General features: G+C 40.3%; 1 protein-coding gene across 1 annotated transcript; it reads right to left on the bottom strand.

Moving 5' to 3' along the window:
* Positions 1-9,587: 9,587 nt before the first annotated feature.
* LOC311085878 (uncharacterized protein) lies at positions 9,588-16,910 on the bottom strand (the record flags this gene model as incomplete). The annotated part of the gene is made up of 3 exons (XM_084118498.1): positions 9,588-10,329; positions 10,784-11,515; positions 16,770-16,910. 3 exons carry the CDS (start codon positions 16,908-16,910, stop codon positions 10,078-10,080), a joined length of 1,125 nt encoding a protein of 374 aa, XP_083974624.1. The 3' UTR covers positions 9,588-10,077.
* Between the last annotated feature and the right edge of the window lie 2,201 nt (positions 16,911-19,111).

Raw genomic sequence — 19,111 nt, 5'->3', positions numbered from 1 at the left:
TACAGTTTTGTTTAGTTAAACCTTCCCTGAGTGTTGAGTGGGAAAATATTCCCTAGTCATGATGTGCCAAACTTATAGACTCGTATCCAAACAGACTGAGTGCTGTAACAAAATCAAAGGGTGTTTCAAATAAATATTAGTTCAAGGGTGTGCCCATTCTTTTTAAGAAGGGGGACCGTAGGGTGTGTTCCAACTACAGGGGGATCACACTTCTGGGTACTGGAGAGGAGAATACGGCCGATAGTAGAACCTCGGATTCAGGAGGAACAGTGCAGTTTTCGTCCCGGCTGTGGAACACTGGACCAGCTCTATACCCCCTCCAGGGTGCTGGAGGGTTCATGGGAGTTTGTGCTTGTGGATGTGCTTTGTGGATTTGGAAAAGGCATTCGACTCTGTCCCTCGCGGCATCCTGTGGAGGGTACTCTGGGAGTATGGGGTCCGGGGTCCTTGCTATGGGCTGTCCGGTCCCTGTACAACCGGAGCAGGAGCTTGGTTCGCATTGCCGGCAGTAAGTCAGACTTGTTCCCGGTGCATGTTGGACTCCGGCAGAGCTGCCCTTTGTCGCCGGTTCTGTTCATAATTTTTATGGACTCAATTTCTAGGTGCAGCCAAGGGCCGGAGGGATGTCAGGTTTGGGGACCACACGATTTCGTCTCTGCTTTTTGCGGATGTTGTTGTCGTGCTGGCCCCATCAGACCAGGACCTTCAGCATGCACTGGGACGGTTTGCAGCCGAGTGTGAAGCGGCTGGGATGAGAATCAGCGCTTCCAATTCCGAGGCCATGGTTCTCAGTCGGAAAAGGGTGGCTTGCCCACTTCAGGTAGTGGAGAGTTCCTGCCTCAAGTGGAGGAGTTCAAGTATCTTGGGGTTTTGTTCACGAGTGAGGGAAGGATGGAAAGGTAGAGTAACAGACGGATCGGTGCAGCTTCTGCAGTAATGCGGTCGATTACTGGTCTATCGTGGTGAAGAAAGAGCTGAGCCGCAAGGCGAAGCTCTCAATTTACCGGTCAATCTACGTTCCTGTGGGTCATGACCGAAAGGACAAGATCCCGGATACAGGTGGCCAAAATGGGCTTTCTCCGCAGGGTGGCTGGGCGATCCCTTAGAGATAGGGTGAGGAGCTCGGAGTAGAGCCGCTGCTCCTCCACATCGAGAGGGGTCAGCTGGGGTGGCTCGGGCATCTGTTCCGGATGCCTCCTGGATGCCTTCCCGGGAAGGTGTTCTGGGGCGCGTCCCACCGGAAGGAGACCCCGGGGAAGACCTAGGACACACTGGAGGGTCTATGTCTCCCGGCTGGCCTGGGAACGCCTCGGAGTCCCCCCGGAAGAGCTGGAGGAAGTGTCTGGGGAGAGGGAAGTCTGGGCATCTCTGCTTAGATTGCTGCCCCCGTGACCCGGCCCCGGATAAGCGGAAGAAGATGGATGGATGGATGGATAAATGGATGGGTGTGCACATTTATGCAGTTAGATATTCCTTCCAAGATTTATTTCTTTGTAATGTGTGACACATTACACATTACACATTACATATGGTTTTCACTGGCATTACATAGGTTCTAATTTCTACATTAAACCTGCAAAAGTTCTGATATAATTATCTTTGTTTAATTTTTTACATCTCAAAAGTAGCTGTTTTAACAGGAATGCGTTGACTTATATCCACTGTATGCAAAAACTATGAAAACTGTACATTTAATCGAAACAAAAGTTAGACATCTCAATTTGAACTTCAGCATTTCTATTTAATTCTTTCAAGAACATAGAAACTATCAAGAGCATAGAAATTTAATAACATCCGTAATGTTTCATTATCTTTCAATGGTGGCATGTATTTGCATTAGTATCTTGCAGTGCGTGTGTAGCCCTATAGGCACGCATGAGAAAAGCTTGCTCTGTACAGTGCAGTAAACCACATATCATGTTATTACAAAGAAACAAGACAACATGCATCTAAACAGAAATGAAAGTTGTACCTTGGCGAAAGTTTAAATCTATGTCTATTTATGAATATTTATAAACATAAACAGTTGTTTAACATGTTGTATTTAGGCAGACGGGTGTTGTACTTCCTCTTCCGAGCTGCTGAGAGATGTTTGTCGTGTTGGTTCATCGTGTTTATTCAGTTGCTCCAAAGTTCTGCTCTTACAGTCGTTATAAATGACGGCAGCCATGACGGAAACACACAGGACTGACAGTAGAGCTAAAGCTGAGAGCTAAAAACAAAAACAAACAAACAACCATACAGTGATAAGATGGAATAACAGTGCTGATATTCATCAAACATGCCTTCTTTTCCATTTTGTTTTTTGTTATTGGTTTTTGCAATTTATGGATTTAAACCATATACAACTTACATTTAACTTACAACCTGTTATATAGATAATTGAATCTTTAGCTATTGTAATATTGGCAATTTTAAGATTAATTACAGTTTAAATATTGTCTTCTATTACATTGAACAGGGTTCCTCAAATCCGGTCCTGTAGGGTCACTGTTCTGCAGAGTTTAGCTCCAACCCTGATCAAACACACCTGAACAACCTAGTCAGGTTCTACAGAGTTACAGGTGAGTTTGATCAGGGTTGGAGCTACTGTAAACTCTGCAGAACAGTGACCCTACAGGACCGGATTTGAGGAACCCTGATATAGAACGTTAGAATGTTGGTCATCATGATCATTCGCATACTGAACAGTGATGGGTCTTCTTTCTTATGTTTAAATGACAAATTTAATTAAATTACATTTTATTCAACATTCTTTTGTATGAGCTGGTATTTCCTTCGCAAACTGCAAACTTATCTAAAAACCTACAGTGATTTTAAATGGTTTAGTTGATGTGTAAAGGTTTAAAAACTGTAAAGTACACTCACCCTTGAGTAGAAAATGAGTTTTTCGGTCAGTTCTAGCAGGTCTGTTGCGTTCACTCCATTGGGTTTACACCATTTAATCTGGAGTTTCTCATCCAGCACGTAATCTCCTTCCCAGTGTACCATGCCACAAGCAACATATTCCCCCTCAAACAACAACAGAAACATCCAAATTGAAGGTGGAATCAGACAAAATAAAAAAAACTCTGCAAAATTCTTCGATTTATGTCTACAAGGCCTTCGAATGAACATCATGACAGTCAGAGCCAGAAGAGAAGGTCCAAGAAAGACGAAGCTGATCAGTGTCACATTAAGACTCGGGGTACATGGGCATGAAAATTCCCGATCCATTAATAATTCCAATCCGATTAATATCACGGTAAATGGGAAAGTGCCAAATCCAGGAGTTTTTCTTACTGGTTTTTCCAGATTGTTCGCAAATTGTTCTGGCAGCGACATCTTCCAATGTAAACCTGTTTACTTTCATGAGGGTTTCCACATCTCTTACCTTCTGTTCTATGGAAAATGCATCCGCTTCTCCTGAAATGTAAATTATTCTGGAGCAAACCGGTTAAACAAGGAAGATAACATCTAATAATTCTACACGCAACACAAATACGCAAATATGTTAAGTTTGCAAATAGCCTGAGTTATGCAAAAGTGCACACTTCAATCACAACCAAAACACATTTAAAATGGCAAGAAAAACCATTTATTTCATAGTTCTTGGTCCAAAAACACATTAGGTGTATCTATATGTATTCCAATTCATTTCCCTTTATACAATAGCAACCTGTACGATTGTGCAGTGCAATATCAAGCTATTTCACGAGTTCACACTTACAAATAAGTCAGATAGAATAAATGCGTATTTGGCGTGCTGTCCGAGGAGAGGGCTCCGGGCTCGGTATTTGGCCCGAACCCAGAGTACTCCCCCCGTATTCCTGGCTGTGAAAGAACAAGCCAAGAGTGAGGAGTCGGGGTGGTGGAGGGATGCTGAAACTGTCAAAGAAGTTAGGTGAGTAGACAGAGTGAATATATATATGCTTCCTCTCATGCTGATAGGGTAGACATGGTAATTGTTTGATGAGTTGATTGATTGATTGATTGATTGCTTGCTTGATTATTTGAACGTGCTCCTCCCGAACTTTGTTAAGAAAACATCATTTAATTTCATTATTAAAAAACACTCCAGTTGCAGCTCAAAGTGAAGACGGACCAATATACTGCGTACATCGTTTTGTATAAAAGGTCTACATTTAATGCATTTCCAGAAAATACAAGCAAACCGGACGTACAAATCAACTATAAAATTATAAAACGTTTTTTTCTCCTCCTATAGTTGTGTACATTTGCACAGAGAATGTGTATTTTCATCAAACATGTCATTACAAGAGTCCCACGCATGTCGTTTCACAACCAGTGAGTGAAGGTGAGTGACATAAAATATTTTTTTTAGTCCTTTGTAAGTGCTGAAAGATATGTTTTGCAATATGCAAATGAAATATAACATGTTTTCAAGTTGTAGTACAGTTGCAAAAAAAACATTGTGGGTTGGTTTCACTTTCGGTTTTGACTGCCTATTTGAAGCATCTGGTCAACTTAAAGAGAAACATCAATGACAATATCAAAAATAAAATCTGTGATGAGCATATGATGCATTTATTAAATAGGTGTCTCTTTTTTCTAATACTGCTAAATGTAAGAGGCAACTTGGGAATATCTAGGCATTGGTGACCGCACCACCAACAGGAAAACATATACATAGTGAGTATGTAAATAAACCTATATAAAATTCTCTTTAAATGTGTATAAAGCCTTTTGAGATTCAGCAGCTGTTTCGTTTCATTTTTTGTCACAAAGCAAAGAAAAACACTGCATTTGTAATTTATAAAAAAAGACATTTTGGTAACAACTGAAAAAAAAAAAAAAAGTTGTAAAAAGGAAATTGGCACATATATGTGGGACACAACGTGAGATGATTTAACCTGACTGGACATAAAAAGTTCTTTGTTTTATACATTTTATACAGATCTATATAAAAACAAAGCAGGAAAAGCTAGGCTACGCCGCCGTTTCTCGAATGGTCGTGTCCAGTCTCTTTGGGAGTAAGTCGCGTCTCATGTCGAGGTGGATGACTGGCTTTCGACAGTGCTGTCCGTCATGATACATCTTTGAGTAGATGGGGTTTGAATAGTTCATGGCCTGTGAATACACAATGATGTTTTAGTTTGGTTTGTATTTACTTCATAAACTAAGGGTGTGTTCACACTTAAAGTTCAGTTGTCTTGATTCTTTTGGAAAATAATGTGTACATATGATGATTTTTATCAGCTGACAACTCATGAAGAGCTTATAAAATGTGTAATGGAGTCAAAACAGTGTCAGGAATCCTTCTGTCACACACAAACTAAGATCTGACGCCTGTACCTAACTGTGATGAGAAACATCGCGACTAAAACAATTATGCTTGAGCATTCTGTCCTTTTTAGGGTCGCATCTTGTGACATAAGCCGCTTTCCGACCAAGTAGTTACAGGAACTTAGTTCTAGGAACTGTCCACTTCTAAACAGTTCTAAGAACTACTCTCCCCCAAACTCGGTTTTGCTGTTTGTGTTCGCACTGGCCAAGTGGCCATAGGAACTGGTAGGAGGGGTAAGGGAGTGACGCAAGCATGGTGACTTTTATTTTGGCGGCGCGACGGACCTTTATTTTGGCGGCGCTGAGAACGCCAGAGCAAACAATGCTCGCATTCTCTGTGTTTATTAGTTAGCGATCTGTCTAACAGTACTGTTTAATATCTTATTAGATATAACTGTTATAGAAAGTAGACAGTATATGAAAAAAATGTTATTAGCCTATGCCGTGTGGTTGATGTCCAGTGTTGCTAGCTGGGCAGATAAACATAATCATGTTTGGCTTGGTCCCCTCAAAGTTGCGTTGGATTTTCTCTTCAGCATAAATGTTTAGAGGCCCATCTATCACTGTTTTCCATGTTTGTATAGTTAGTTTATGGAGTAAATATATTGGCTATAATCTGTGTGTTTACATTCTAGCTGTTTTATAAATGGCGGGTACTGGTGCTCCGCGTGCGTTTGGTCAATCAGCGTACACTAACGTCACGGGTAGTTCCTTGAAGGGTTAAAATTTAAGAATATGTTTTCAGATATGCTTCCTTACATAACATCACGGTGAAGAATACTGATTTTAGCATTTGAGGTTTTAATTTAGATAGTATATAAACTGAGAAAGTGATTATTGAGTTTACAGCAAGATATTCCTGCCCGACCTGGTTTTCCTTTGTTCTCTAAATGAGTCAATTCCTGAGACTCTCACCCTCACCCTTTGCCCTTATGCATTTCCTGCTCAGTAAGCTCAGTGTACAGCTGTGCTTTTGTCTCTGTGATCACGTGAAGATATGGGTGATACCGTCAGGCTGATTGGATCATTTGAGTGGTTATGCTGATTGGATTGAGACTGCCGGTCTGGGGGGGGGGGGGGGGGGGGGGGGGGGGGGGGGGGGGGGGGGGGCGGCGGGGGCGGGGGGGGGGGGGTTCCTTGTGCCAGGGGGGGAAGTAGTTCCACCCTTGTTTCTGGAAAACCATAGAAGAAATTGGTCATGTGACCACATCATTTTGAAAAGCAATCACTTTTACTCATCCTCCAAAGAAGAGAGACACATGGCATGAGAGTTAAGCATATTTTAGTGCAAAAAACTGTTTTTTCCCTTTCAAAGTAAAATTTCTATGATTAAGGTTTTTTGATTGTAGTGTCTGAACAATTATAGACAAGTTTGAAAACATTTCACACATGTTTTAGTGCTTTAGTAGGCTACACAATGAGTCTATACAGTTAGCATGATGTTAGCTCTTAACTGCTGGATCATGCTAGTTTTTCAAACTTGTGGGTCTGGGGTGATTTGTGCCAAAGGGCCTGGGTTAAGTTGTGCCAGATCCAGACCACCTAGACCTACATTCTCACAGGGGATAATCTTGAGAAGTGAGGAGATGGGCATGCCTCATCATTGTTTTACTTGGGCCTGCTTGTTATTTGTTTAATTTAGCTAACACTGATTTCAGTTTTGAGTTTGCACTATGTTATTAAAGAGAAGTTTTATTCCGTTTTTAAGTGGCCTATGTCACAATAGGATGTTTAGAAATGAGCCTAGTCACTTTATTCTTATATGTTACATAATTGACAAACAGCACTGTCAACAGGCATCTATTGCCAAAGCCTTTTTGCCTGAAATGATTCACAAATATCATATATTGTGTTGCTATGGTGCTCTAAATGGTTGCTAGGGCGTAGCTTGATAGCTTCACAATGATCCTGAGAGACTTATTGGTCGTCTGAGTAAAATGAGCCCGCCCCCTTGTCTCTATGACACTGTGATCCAGAGTTATGTTCAATACAAAATCCCTATGCAATTGACCATAGTAGGAAAAACGCATGCTATGGTATTCCAGGGTGACAATATCTAAATAAACCTTCAATGAGTAATTTTGTATTGAATTTATCTTGCTTTCATATAGCATTATGGTTCATAACATTAAAATGTTCTGTTTTACTTCAGAAATCACTGGCACAATTTACCCCCATTGTATTCCACCAAAAGCACAACTTCCCCCGCACCAGGGGCAAGTTGTGCCATGAGACCACTTTTTTTCCAAGAGCTATATTTCTGAAACAATTTATTTCAGATCCAAAATTATTGTTCTCAGGGATGCACCACATCCTGAAATATATGTACATCCTTAAGTTGAAGGCATTACTGCCATGGCCTCACTTTAAAGTCACTTTGAGTAAAAACTGGCACAACTCACCCCACTCTCCCCTATACTCATTTACATGCTTTGTTTGAATTTGTCTCCACCTTCAAAAGTCCCTCCTCCTAAAATGCCTATAAGACACCATGTAAAGTTATGTTAGATGAGACCATGTTGGAAGTTTCTACAGCCGCGTACAGTGGAGTTCTCAATAAAGAACAACTTCTGTTGAACGCGATCCCAACTGTATAGTGCTGGTTTAGACCCTACTCTGAAGTAGGACCTAAATTAGTTCCTCCAAATGGAGTTCCTAGAACTAAAATCGTTCCTAGTTCCTGCGGTGCAAACACGCTGACATCCGGGTACTTTAGCCAATAGTTCTAGGAACTGTGAAAAGGTTCCTCCGGTCGGAAAGCGGCTATAATGTCATGTTTTTGGTCCGCGTTGCGTTCATATTTCAGTCGAACCGCACCAGAGTTTTTGTTCGGAAGTGGACGGAGACCCATCTTTTCCGGGTTCTTGGCCCGCTTGTTTGGTGCGCACCAGGGTTCAGATGGCAGCGTTCACACTCATTCAAACAGAGCAATCGCACCGGAGTTTGTTTTAATCCAACCAAACCTGCTCAGTGTGAACACACCCTAAAAATTCTTCATTTAATGTAGTTTTGGATAATGGGAGTCCACCTGTCCTGGAATGAGCTCCTTTGGAACGTTCTGGATAGGTAAAGTGTGTGCAGTCAAAGGGCGGGCGGGGGGCAAATTGCGTTGGTCGCTTGACTTCACACACCAGCCCTGAAAAACAACACCCAATTTAAACGGAATGCACCAAAACACTGTACACATTAACAAACTTACAGATTAAAATAAATTAGACTAAGTCATTTGGCGAATACAACCCAAATTACTGTACATATAAAGCAAGAGATTAAATCTAAAATTGCTACTTTGGTTATCATTAATTTGAGGCAAATAAATCAAAGCTAAATGTCCTTGTGGGATTTTGGCTAAACTAAAAAAGATAATATTCTGTTTTACTAAACCAAGCAAAAACAAATAAAAATAGAGTTTAGATTGGGCAGAGACATAAACCTATAGATCACCTTGTTTCTTTTACATCACCTTGAATGTTTCAGCACATTTTCAACCCATTCTCACTCCCAAGGCATCAAAAACTGAATCATGGTCAAGCGCTTAAACTGAGGTTAAAAGCATGGTAAGTGTTGTTTTTACTGTGCTTCTACTACAAATACCATTTGGAACTAATTGTACTACTTTGAACCTGATATGAATATGATTAACTGATTGAAGGTCTATAGCACGTCACATGACAGACATTGTTTAATCACCGCAGTTTAGTAAGGTGTTGAAAGAAAGCAATAAAACGCAAAGCCTCCGTAGAATGATACTGTAGATATAATGCAGTGACTGAACATGATCGAGGGAGCTAATCTGATTAATATCGATGAAGCCATATAACAAACATTATTAGGACAGCGTATTTACGGCTGCTTACCAACATCTGGCACACTTTGAACCGATGCTAAATATCGTGATGTGTTTGGAATGAGACTTCTTCAGCGCAATAACCTACTGATAAAATTTGCGTCTGTTGTTGATGCCACAGGTTTCCCATTGGAAGCAATGGAGTTCACAATTCGTCATAGAGTGACGCCGAGGGGCGCGCTTTTGGCGTCTTCATTGTGACACCGGAGGCGCTTGACCATCCTTCAGTTTTTGACGCCTTGGGAGTGAGAATGGGTTGCAAACTAATAAAAAGTTTTCAGTTTTTAGTTGAAAATGGTGTTGTGTAAAGGGCATTTTCTTTTACAAATGTTTACAATTTTCCCCACACAATGTCTGAGCTCTGTTAAAACAAAAAGTTATGATTCAAACAATATCTAAACACCAAAACAATATCTGTCAGCTCTTGTCATGTGAGAAATTGAGAACATGTGATGTAGTTGAAATAAGGTTTAATGCAAAATTAAGGTTTAAAAGGGTACAATATAATTCAGTCTTTAGGAAGTTACAGCGAAAAACACAAAATATAAAAAAAAAGAAAAGAAAAATGAGAACTATGGCTATCTTCACATATGATTCTTAAAGGGATAGTTAATCCAAAACTAGAAAAATGCATGGGTTTATTCACAGTGAAAAAGAAAGTCACACAGGTTTATAATGACATGACGGTGAATGAATGATGACAGAATGTCTGAACTATCCATTTAAACACTCAGTTAAGATTCAAATAGGCATTAAGCAAAGGTAAAGGAAACAACCAACTGAAATATGAAAGAACTTTAATTATTTTACAGAGTTTTATAAAGTTTGAGAGTAACCTGATGGCAAAGCTTTGGTTGAGGAAGAGAGTAAATATGTAATCTGTAAATAGCTGGTCTTTGTCAAAGCTGCTGGTCACTGTTTAAGCTTGTTGGGTTTAAGCTTGTTTAACAGCTGTCTTTGTGTTGGTGGTCTGATAGTAGATTTTTCATTTCCATTGTATCAGAACTCTCTGGTCCTTTCTCTCCCTTTTCAGCTGTAGCAGAACCCCTCATCAGAAGGTTATCAGTGCGTTGCTCAGGCTGTTCCTCATTACCTGGACCTTGCTGTTTACTCTCTTGACTTCTGCAGCAGTCACAACAAGTGACAAAAATAACTGCAATGATGCAGAAGATAACAGCCAGACCATAACCTGTAATCTTGATATAAAAAAAGATATATACATATTAATAAATATCAATAAATAAAATAAACAACACTTTCTATGCAGTTATTTCAGGTATATATGTTGAGTATATTAGCACTTGAAGATGTAACTATTAGATTCACAAAGCTTGAAGTGTGTGTAGCTGTTGGTTTAGGTGGTGTGTTGTGGGTTTTTAATATGATTTGATGTAATTATTATTTTATTTTTTGCAAAGGACAAAGGACTACTGTGATCTGGTGTATGTTTTCTATGACAGTAAAGCATTATTGCACCACTGGGATACAGACATAAACTCAGTGTCTGGACAAATGCCAGTTATAACACTCTTCTATCATTTGATCAGCATTTTATGAATTACTGCTGTCTGAAGAAAATGTACATGCATTTCTATTTTTAAATATAATTTAACGCTTAAATTACTGACGCAATGACGTAATGACACTTACCTTTGATATCCAAATCAACTCCAGTGTTCTTTCGTAACATTCAGTCTCATTTTTTCCTGGGCTTAATTTGGTGGGTTTGCACCAATTCACACATCTTGGATGCAGTTCGTTATCACAGGCATAGTGTCCATTCCAGTTTGTGAATCCACATGCAAGATAATCACCATCAATGAAAAATATACAGATCCACACAAGACATGGAATACAAACTACAAAAGCTTTTCTTAAATTTTCCACAAACTCTTTCAGCCTTCCACACTTTTTTTCACACTGAGATGTTCCACTGCTGTCTTTTCCTTGAGATGTTCCACTGCTGTCTTTTCCTTGAGATGTTCCACTGCTGTCTTTTCCTTGAGATGTTCCACTGTTGTCTTTTCCTTGAGATGTTCCACTGTTGTTTTGTTCTTGAGAAGAACAAAATCTACTTTTATATTTAAGTCTCCACAATAGGAGCATTATTACCAAAGCAAAGATAGCAGGAGCAAACAAGATGCAGCTTATTAAAGCATGGTTCCTCTCAACTCTGCAGGGGCATGAAAATTTGACATCCATAATTGCCTGCAAACCAACTAACAAAAAGATCATTGAAACTGAGGTCATAATACTCATTTTAGACAGCGGGGCCGCAAACAGTCTTAAAAACTGGACAGAAGACATCTTCTGAGGTCTGTAGACAGCACGGGAAGTGAAGACCTTTTTGGTTTCTCCGGTTTGGAATGTCTTTGGTCTGGTCTACAAGATTCACAAAAAAAGAGAAAGAGTTAATAAATTATTGGTCAGATCGCTGTAATGAATCTTCAAATATCAGAAAACTTGAGAGGGGACGAGTTCAGTTGAAGTCTGAGTCAAGTCATAAGCTGGAGTCCAAGTTAAGTCTGAAGTTTGTGATACTGGAGTACGAGTCAAGTGTTGAATATTTTGTCATAAGTCAGAGTCAAGTCTCTAGTCATTAAACGTCAGTGGCAGCTCATGATTTGAGACAAGGAAGGCACAGCCTACATACACAATTTTTAGGTGGAAAATGGGAGAAGGACGATGTTAATGTTAATACAATTCCCAGTTATTGTTTCATTTCATGCCTCAGAATTTTAATTTCTTGTCTGTAATTTCACCATTGTAACACCATAAAATACTACTGAATCTAAACCACCGCTGCTCTTCCCCGAACATGCCAAATCTGCCATAGGGAAAACTGGTGAGTTTTAGGGAATAGAGAAGGGGAGGGGGCAAATCTATAGCTGGAGACTTTTGCCTCCATTAATAAAAAATAAAAAAATGCCAATCACCATTGAGTACTTACTTAGTGTTTAGTATTACATAGTACTTTCAGTGGTTAGTTTTGAGAAAAAAGGAAGGCTAACCTTCCTTGGTATATCAACCAGTCATTGCAGATACGTTAATTATGTGATATTAGTCTGAACTGCTCCTGCTGATAATCTAGCAACTGCCTTAGAGTACGTTTACACAACAACGCTATGCTTAAGGAGAAGTTTTTCCTTTGAGATCAGAGTACAGACGACACCATTGTCAAAATAATAATAGTTACCCTTCTCTGTTTCCATGTCGATTAACCGCTCACCCTTGTTATCTTGTTAGGCTTGTTACCCCTTGGATGAATAGGAAATCGCCTCCTAAATCCTCATTCACTATTCCCTACGTTCGTCCACTAATACTGTTCACTTAAAGGAGTGAATAAAAAAGAGTGAGTGAATTCGGACAGCCGTTGAGGGTACATCGGTTGTACACTTGTGTGTTTGAATGAGTGCACTCAATAATGTCCAGTATGGTTTCAGACAGCACAAATGGCTGTCCCCTCAAATAACGCCCAATTTGAGGGTATCGGGGGCGAGTTCGGATTCAGCCCTTGTGTATTTAAACCCCAGTGTTTCTTGTGTTCCTGGTCGAGTCTTGGCCTTCATGTATGTTATGTTTTTGTGCAACTATTCTGTTCCCTGGTTCTCTGATTTCTGTGTTGGATTTGTTGTTATGTTTATTTTATCAATAAACTCACTGCATTTGGATCCAGCTCTTCTTTGTTTTTGAGTTCACCCAACCATGATGTAGAGTTGTACAATTGCTATGGAGGAAAGAGGGCGTTTTCACATTTAGCTCCTAAACTCTGGAATAGTCTTCCTGATATTGTTCGAGGCTCAGACTCGCTGTCCCAGTATAAAACTAGATTAAAGACGCATCTCTTTAGCCAAGCATTCACATAATACTTACCTTTTATACTACAGTTGAATCAGATCGAATGCATTAATATTATGAACAGCAGCTATGCTAATTATTTCCCATCTGCTTTTCTGTTGTTATCTTCGGACGCTAGTCCCGAGGTAAATAGAGTTCGTCAGCTCCAGTTTGTATCCAGCCTCTCACGGAAACTTCAGATGCCCCAACACCCATGAAGAGACGACTCGACGGCATGTGAAGAGACGACTCGACGCCATGTGAAGAGACGACTCGACGCCTGTGAAGAGACGACTCGACGCCTGTGAAGAGACGACTCAACGCTGGCGATATGTTATGCCCTAAATTAATACATGATTAACTAACTTTATTTTTCTATGTACGTTTCTGAAATGCACTTTCTGTAAAGCTGCTTTGAAACAATATGTATTGTGAAAAGCGCTATACAAATAAATTTGAATTGAATTGAACTATGCAGAGTTGTACAGTCACCGATTACCACAAACAGTTTTTACAGTTCCTCCTGAACTAAAACAACAAGCTTCATGTGGTCTTCACGCTGTGTTGTAACCATTAATTATGAGATGGCAACCTGTGACATTCTATGGAGCTGTTCACATCCTCAGATTCAGATTTATGCGTTTCTCTGGCAGCACTATCAGTGTTGAAATTAATATGCAGCAGTCAGGTGGTACAGGTCAGTACCCTTTAAGTAGTTTACATTCATTATTATTGTAATGTTACGTGCTTTGAGACATGAGTTAATTTAACACATCTCCCGTGATGCTTTTGACACTTTTTGTGATTTGAAACTGGTCGATGACCCAGTGTGTCTGCGAAAGAGAAACGGGAGAAAATCTGCGGTTTATTTCAGTTTCAATCTCTCTCGATCAGAAGACAGAACATAGGCTGTGTCCAAAATCATCCCCTATACCCTTAAATAGGGTACTATTTGAGGGGACAGTCATTTGTAGAAGATATTGAGTGCACTCCCATAATCCCATAATGCACCACAATAACAAGTGTACAACCGATGAACTCTCAACTGCACTCAATGGCTATAGAATCTCCATTCAGAATCTTCCATCCATCCAATGTGTCTACAGCATAATATCATACATGTATAAATTACCTTTTGATTGATTATTAAATTGTTTAATCGAGGTTTAATTGACAGAGTTCAAGATAAATATTTTCATCTTAGCTAATTCAAATGATTATTAAACAGCAAGCACATACTATGCAAAAGCGGCATTTTATTTTTACATGATCATATTTTATTTATATAATATAATATAATATAATATAATATAATATAATATAATATAATATAATATAATATAATATAATATACACTCACCTAAAGGATTATTAGGAACACCATACTAATACTGTGTTTGACCCCCTTTCGCCTTCAGAACTGCCTTAATTCTAAGTGGCATTGATTCAACAAGGTGCTGAAAGCATTCTTTAGAAATGTTGGCCCATATTGATAGGATAGCATCTTGCAGTTGATGGAGATTTGTGGGATGCACATCCAGGGCACGAAGCTCCCATTCCACCACATCCCAAAGATGCTCTATTGGGTTGAGATCTGGTGACTGTGGGGGCCATTTTAGTACAGTGAACTCATTGTCATGTTCAAGAAACCAATTTGAAATGATTCGAGCTTTGTGACATGGTGCATTATCCTGCTGGAAGTAACCATCAGAGGATGGGTACATGGTGGTCATAAAGGGATGGACATGGTCAGAAACAATGCTCAGGTAGGCCGTGGCATTTAAACGATGCTCAATTGGCACTAAGGGGCCTAAAGTGTGCCAAGAAAACATCCCCCACACCATTACACCACCACCACCAGCCTGCACAGTGGTAACAAGGCATGATGGATCCATGTTCTCATTCTGTTTACGCCAAATTCTGACTCTACCATCTGAATGTCTCAACAGAAATCGAGACTCATCAGACCAGGCAACATTTTTCCAGTCTTCAGCTGTCCAATTTTGGTGAGCTTGTGCAAATTGTAGCCTCTTTTTCCTATTTGTAGTGGAGATGAGTGGTACCCGGTGGGGTCTTCTGCTGTTGTAGCCCATCCGCCTCAAGGTTGTGCGTGTTGTGGCTTCACAAATGCTTTGCTGCATACCTCGGTTGTAACGAGTGGTTATTTCAGTCAAAGTTGCTCTTCTATCAGCTTGAATCAGTCGGCCCATTCTCCTCTGACCTCTAGCATCAACAAGGCATTTTCGCCCACAGGACTGCCGCATACTGGATGTTTTTCCCTTTTCACACCATTCTTTGTAAACCCTAGAAATGGTTGTGCGTGAAAATCCCAGTAACTGAGCAGATTGTGAAATACTCAGACCGGCCCGTCTGGCACCAACAACCATGCCACGCTCAAAATTGCTTAAATCACCTTTCTTTCCCATTCTGACATTCAGTTTGGAGTTCAGGAGATTGTCTTGACCAGGACCACACCCCTAAATGCATTGAAGCAACTGCCATGTGATTGGTTGATTAGATAATTGCATTAATGAGAAATTGAACAGGTGTTCCTAATAATCCTTTAGGTGAGTGTAATATGTGGCCTGGCTAAATGAGTCGGCCTGATAGCTAATTTTGGTCGAATTTGAGGTCTTCACAAAAATAGCAATTAAACATCTAAAAGTATCTTAATTTCTGCATTTTCTGAGAGGAGTAGGCTACCTTTTCCTTGTCCATGAAAAATGCTGTTTCCCTTTCGAAAGGGAACTTGTAAGGAACTGATTTTCCTGCTAAAACAAACACTCACCCTGCAATAAAGCCATAAAACGCACCTACAGAAGATAGCAAAAACAGAGCACAGGACAGGATTGTCATGTCCAAACTTATCTCTTCGTCTCCTTGTTTGACTTCAACTCATCCCCCCTCTCCCTCCTTAAGTCACTGAAAGTTCATTAAGAAAGTCTATATATCACATATGGTGTATCTTGTGAATCTATTGTTTTTCCTTTTCATGTTTGGTATCATTTTAAGTGTCTCAGTGCGATTGGTAAAATGGTCTTAATTTCATTGCAGTCATTGGTTTAATGAGAAAGATTGAGAACTTAGGAAAATCCTGTTCTCCTCTCTGGGTGATGTCTCTTAAAATATCTTAATTCAAACAAGGAAAAACCTGTAAAATAACAGTGGTTTTTTTCTAAAACTTTTAATGAAAAATTCTGTAAAATTATAGTTTTTGCACTTTATTGGAATTAAGATATTTTACTTTAATTTACGGTTTTTGTTTGGCAGCCGTAGCTGCCAGTCATTTGACCGTTTTTTTACAGTAATGCACGCCTGTCACCGGATTTACAAATTCACATCTTGCTTGTTGCACACACACATATTATGTCATATATATTATAAATCATTTTTCATAAATTAAACATATTCATAGGTTCAAGAGGATTTTTCATGTTGTTTTTCATATGTTAATTGACTAGTTTTTATATGCTGTCCTACGTCAATATATGTTTCAGTGTCTCTACAAATATGACTAATAGTACATCCATTAGAACCCCACTTAGTTAAAATTCATAGCTTGATTTGTGGGATTCACCCACATTTAGACGGCATCCAGTCCCCTATGGACAGTACTAGAACCAAGAATCTTTAGTGCCCTACCTTGCTGCAAATCAGTAACACAAACAGATTCCAGTGTTTCCTTTGCTTTGTTTTTATTCACGACCAGCAGGAACCTCTTCACAGCAGAGAAACTCACCCACCTAACGAACCACACAAGTTTATACTGTAGGATAAAGCATTGTAAAAGTTAGCATACCACAGAGAGGCAAACAGGTCTCCTGTCTAGATCAGCTGGACCTGGGGGTCTCCACTCTCCTGGAAGCACAGGCTGTAGTGAGAGCTCGTCGGCTGCACGACGGAACAGGCCCGGAATGTGAATGTTATGCAAAGGTGCCATGAAAGAAATCAAGACAAGACATGAAAGTACAGGTCAGGTTGATCGCTGCAGACCAATCTCTGTGACGGATGAATTCGAAAATATGTTTTTAGCGTCTGGAATGCAGAGGTGGAGAGTAACAAAGTACATTTACTTTAGTACTGTACTTAAGTACACTTTTTGAGTATCTGTACTTTATTTGAGTATTATTTTTTCTGGAAACTTTTTACTTTAACTTCACTACATTTTAAAGACAAATATCATACTTTTTACTCTTCTGTCAAGGTCCTTGTGTAGAAAGTAGTAACGTCAGTCAGGGGATGATTTTGGTTGCAGGGGTTGCATTTTGGTTGGAAATGAAAGTCGGATTGATGTCAGAAACCGACTGATGTTGGTACTACAATACAACCACAATACAACGTCTGTCCTACGTTGGAGATTATTGTCGATCTAGCGTTAGATTCTGACATCAACCTGATTTTCATTTTCAACGTTGGGTTTGGTCTTCTAAATGCGAATTTTAGAAGCCTTATTAACAGTAAGGCTAACATATTCATACTAAAAGCCAAAAAACTTTAAATAGGGCACTATTTGAGGGAACAGCCATTTGGTTGTCCGAAACCATTGTAGACGATATTGAGTGCACTTATTCAATCTCACATTCAATCCCACTACTGGAACTGTGTTCTAGAAATAAATATGATATTGATATGAGGGTAGGTAGGCAGGCATAGATTCAGAGGCATAAGGTACTTTAAGTATTACACACAACAATGCAACAATAGTAAAACAAAGCATTGACATTTACTTTTGATACTTAAGTACTTTTAAAAACAAGTGCTTCTGTACTTTTACTTAAGTAAAAATCATTCTTTACAACTTTTACTTGTAACGGAGTAATATTTGACCAGTAGTATCTGTCCTTTCACTCAAGTAAGGAAGTTGTGTATTTTGTCCACCTCTGCTGGAATGGGAGCTTGTGAAGGGCTCGATTCAAATTTCCAGGTTCAAGATTGGCCATAACCCACTGCCTTTCTTGGGTACAATGAACTCGAGTCTCGACCAGCACATCTAGAGTGCCGAATGACACACTGGATTGCCGCCACAACCCGCACTGTCAGCCGGCAGCCCGACGGCACACAGTGCTGACGTGGTCATGCACTCATGTGAGAACATGAGCCACCCACGAACACAGTCTCAGCACGCTTATGCCCAAACATGTGAGACTGTGATTGTGGCCGTCAAACGAGGATAGGCAACAATCGCATCCAGAAATGCATAGGTGGAATGATAGCATTAAAAAGACACACTGTCTGTGCTTGCCCTTTCAGGGAAATTAGTTATCTCACAGTGCTGAAGCGCACAGGCAAAATGGCCTCGGCACAACTAGCAGGGAATAGATGCAAATCTCGCACATCAATGTCCATAGGATCGTTTAGTTTACACTTGAAGGTGATTAGGCTCTCAGACGAGATCCCAATACTCTACATGACAGGGAACATATAGTTCTGGGTACAAATACGTGACCTTGGAACTCAAAACCAGTCACATGTCGCACAGCTATATTTGTGGCAATAGCCAAAAATACATTATATGGGTCAAAATGATCAAATTTTATTTTATGCAAAAAAAGAAAAAAAATCATTAGGATATTAAGTATAGATCATTGTGGCGAGCAGGACGAGGTCGAGGGCCGTGGGAGGACGGCGCGAGACCGGTGGCGTAATTATGATGAGCCACACCTGTGAGACGCACCGGTCTCGCATATCTCACGGAGGAGCGGAGGCATAAAGGAGGAGCGACGACAGTGAAGAGCGAGAGAGGACAGGCCTGATTTTTAGTTCATGTGTTGTTTCTGTTTGTGTTGCCAGCAGTCGTCCGTGAGGGGCTGCTGGCTTTTACTTTCATTTTTGTATTTGTTTATTTATTTATTAAAATCTTTAAATGTTCGCCGGTTCCCGCCTCCTTCTTCCCGTAACATCTGAACTTCGTTACACTGGTGCCGAAACCCGGGAAGAGGGAGGGACACGCTGTCGGAGAGCCCTCGCTGCTGGGAGGAATCGCGGTGCTGAGGAGGTCGGGCAGCACGAGGGAGCGTCGGCCGCCGATTGCTGCCCGAGGCGATGGTGCTGGAGCGATGGAAGATCTGGTGGGACGGAGAGCTCGACACCGTGCTCCTGGATCGAGGAGGGGTGGCTGCCGTCAAGAGGGAGCGGAGGAGT

Source organism: Abramis brama (genome assembly GCF_963993115.1).
Source record: "Abramis brama genome assembly, chromosome: 6".
Taxonomy (NCBI): domain Eukaryota; kingdom Metazoa; phylum Chordata; class Actinopteri; order Cypriniformes; family Leuciscidae; genus Abramis; species Abramis brama.
Note: the sequence above shows the minus strand (reverse complement) of the source record. Positions and strands in the feature narration are given on the sequence as shown.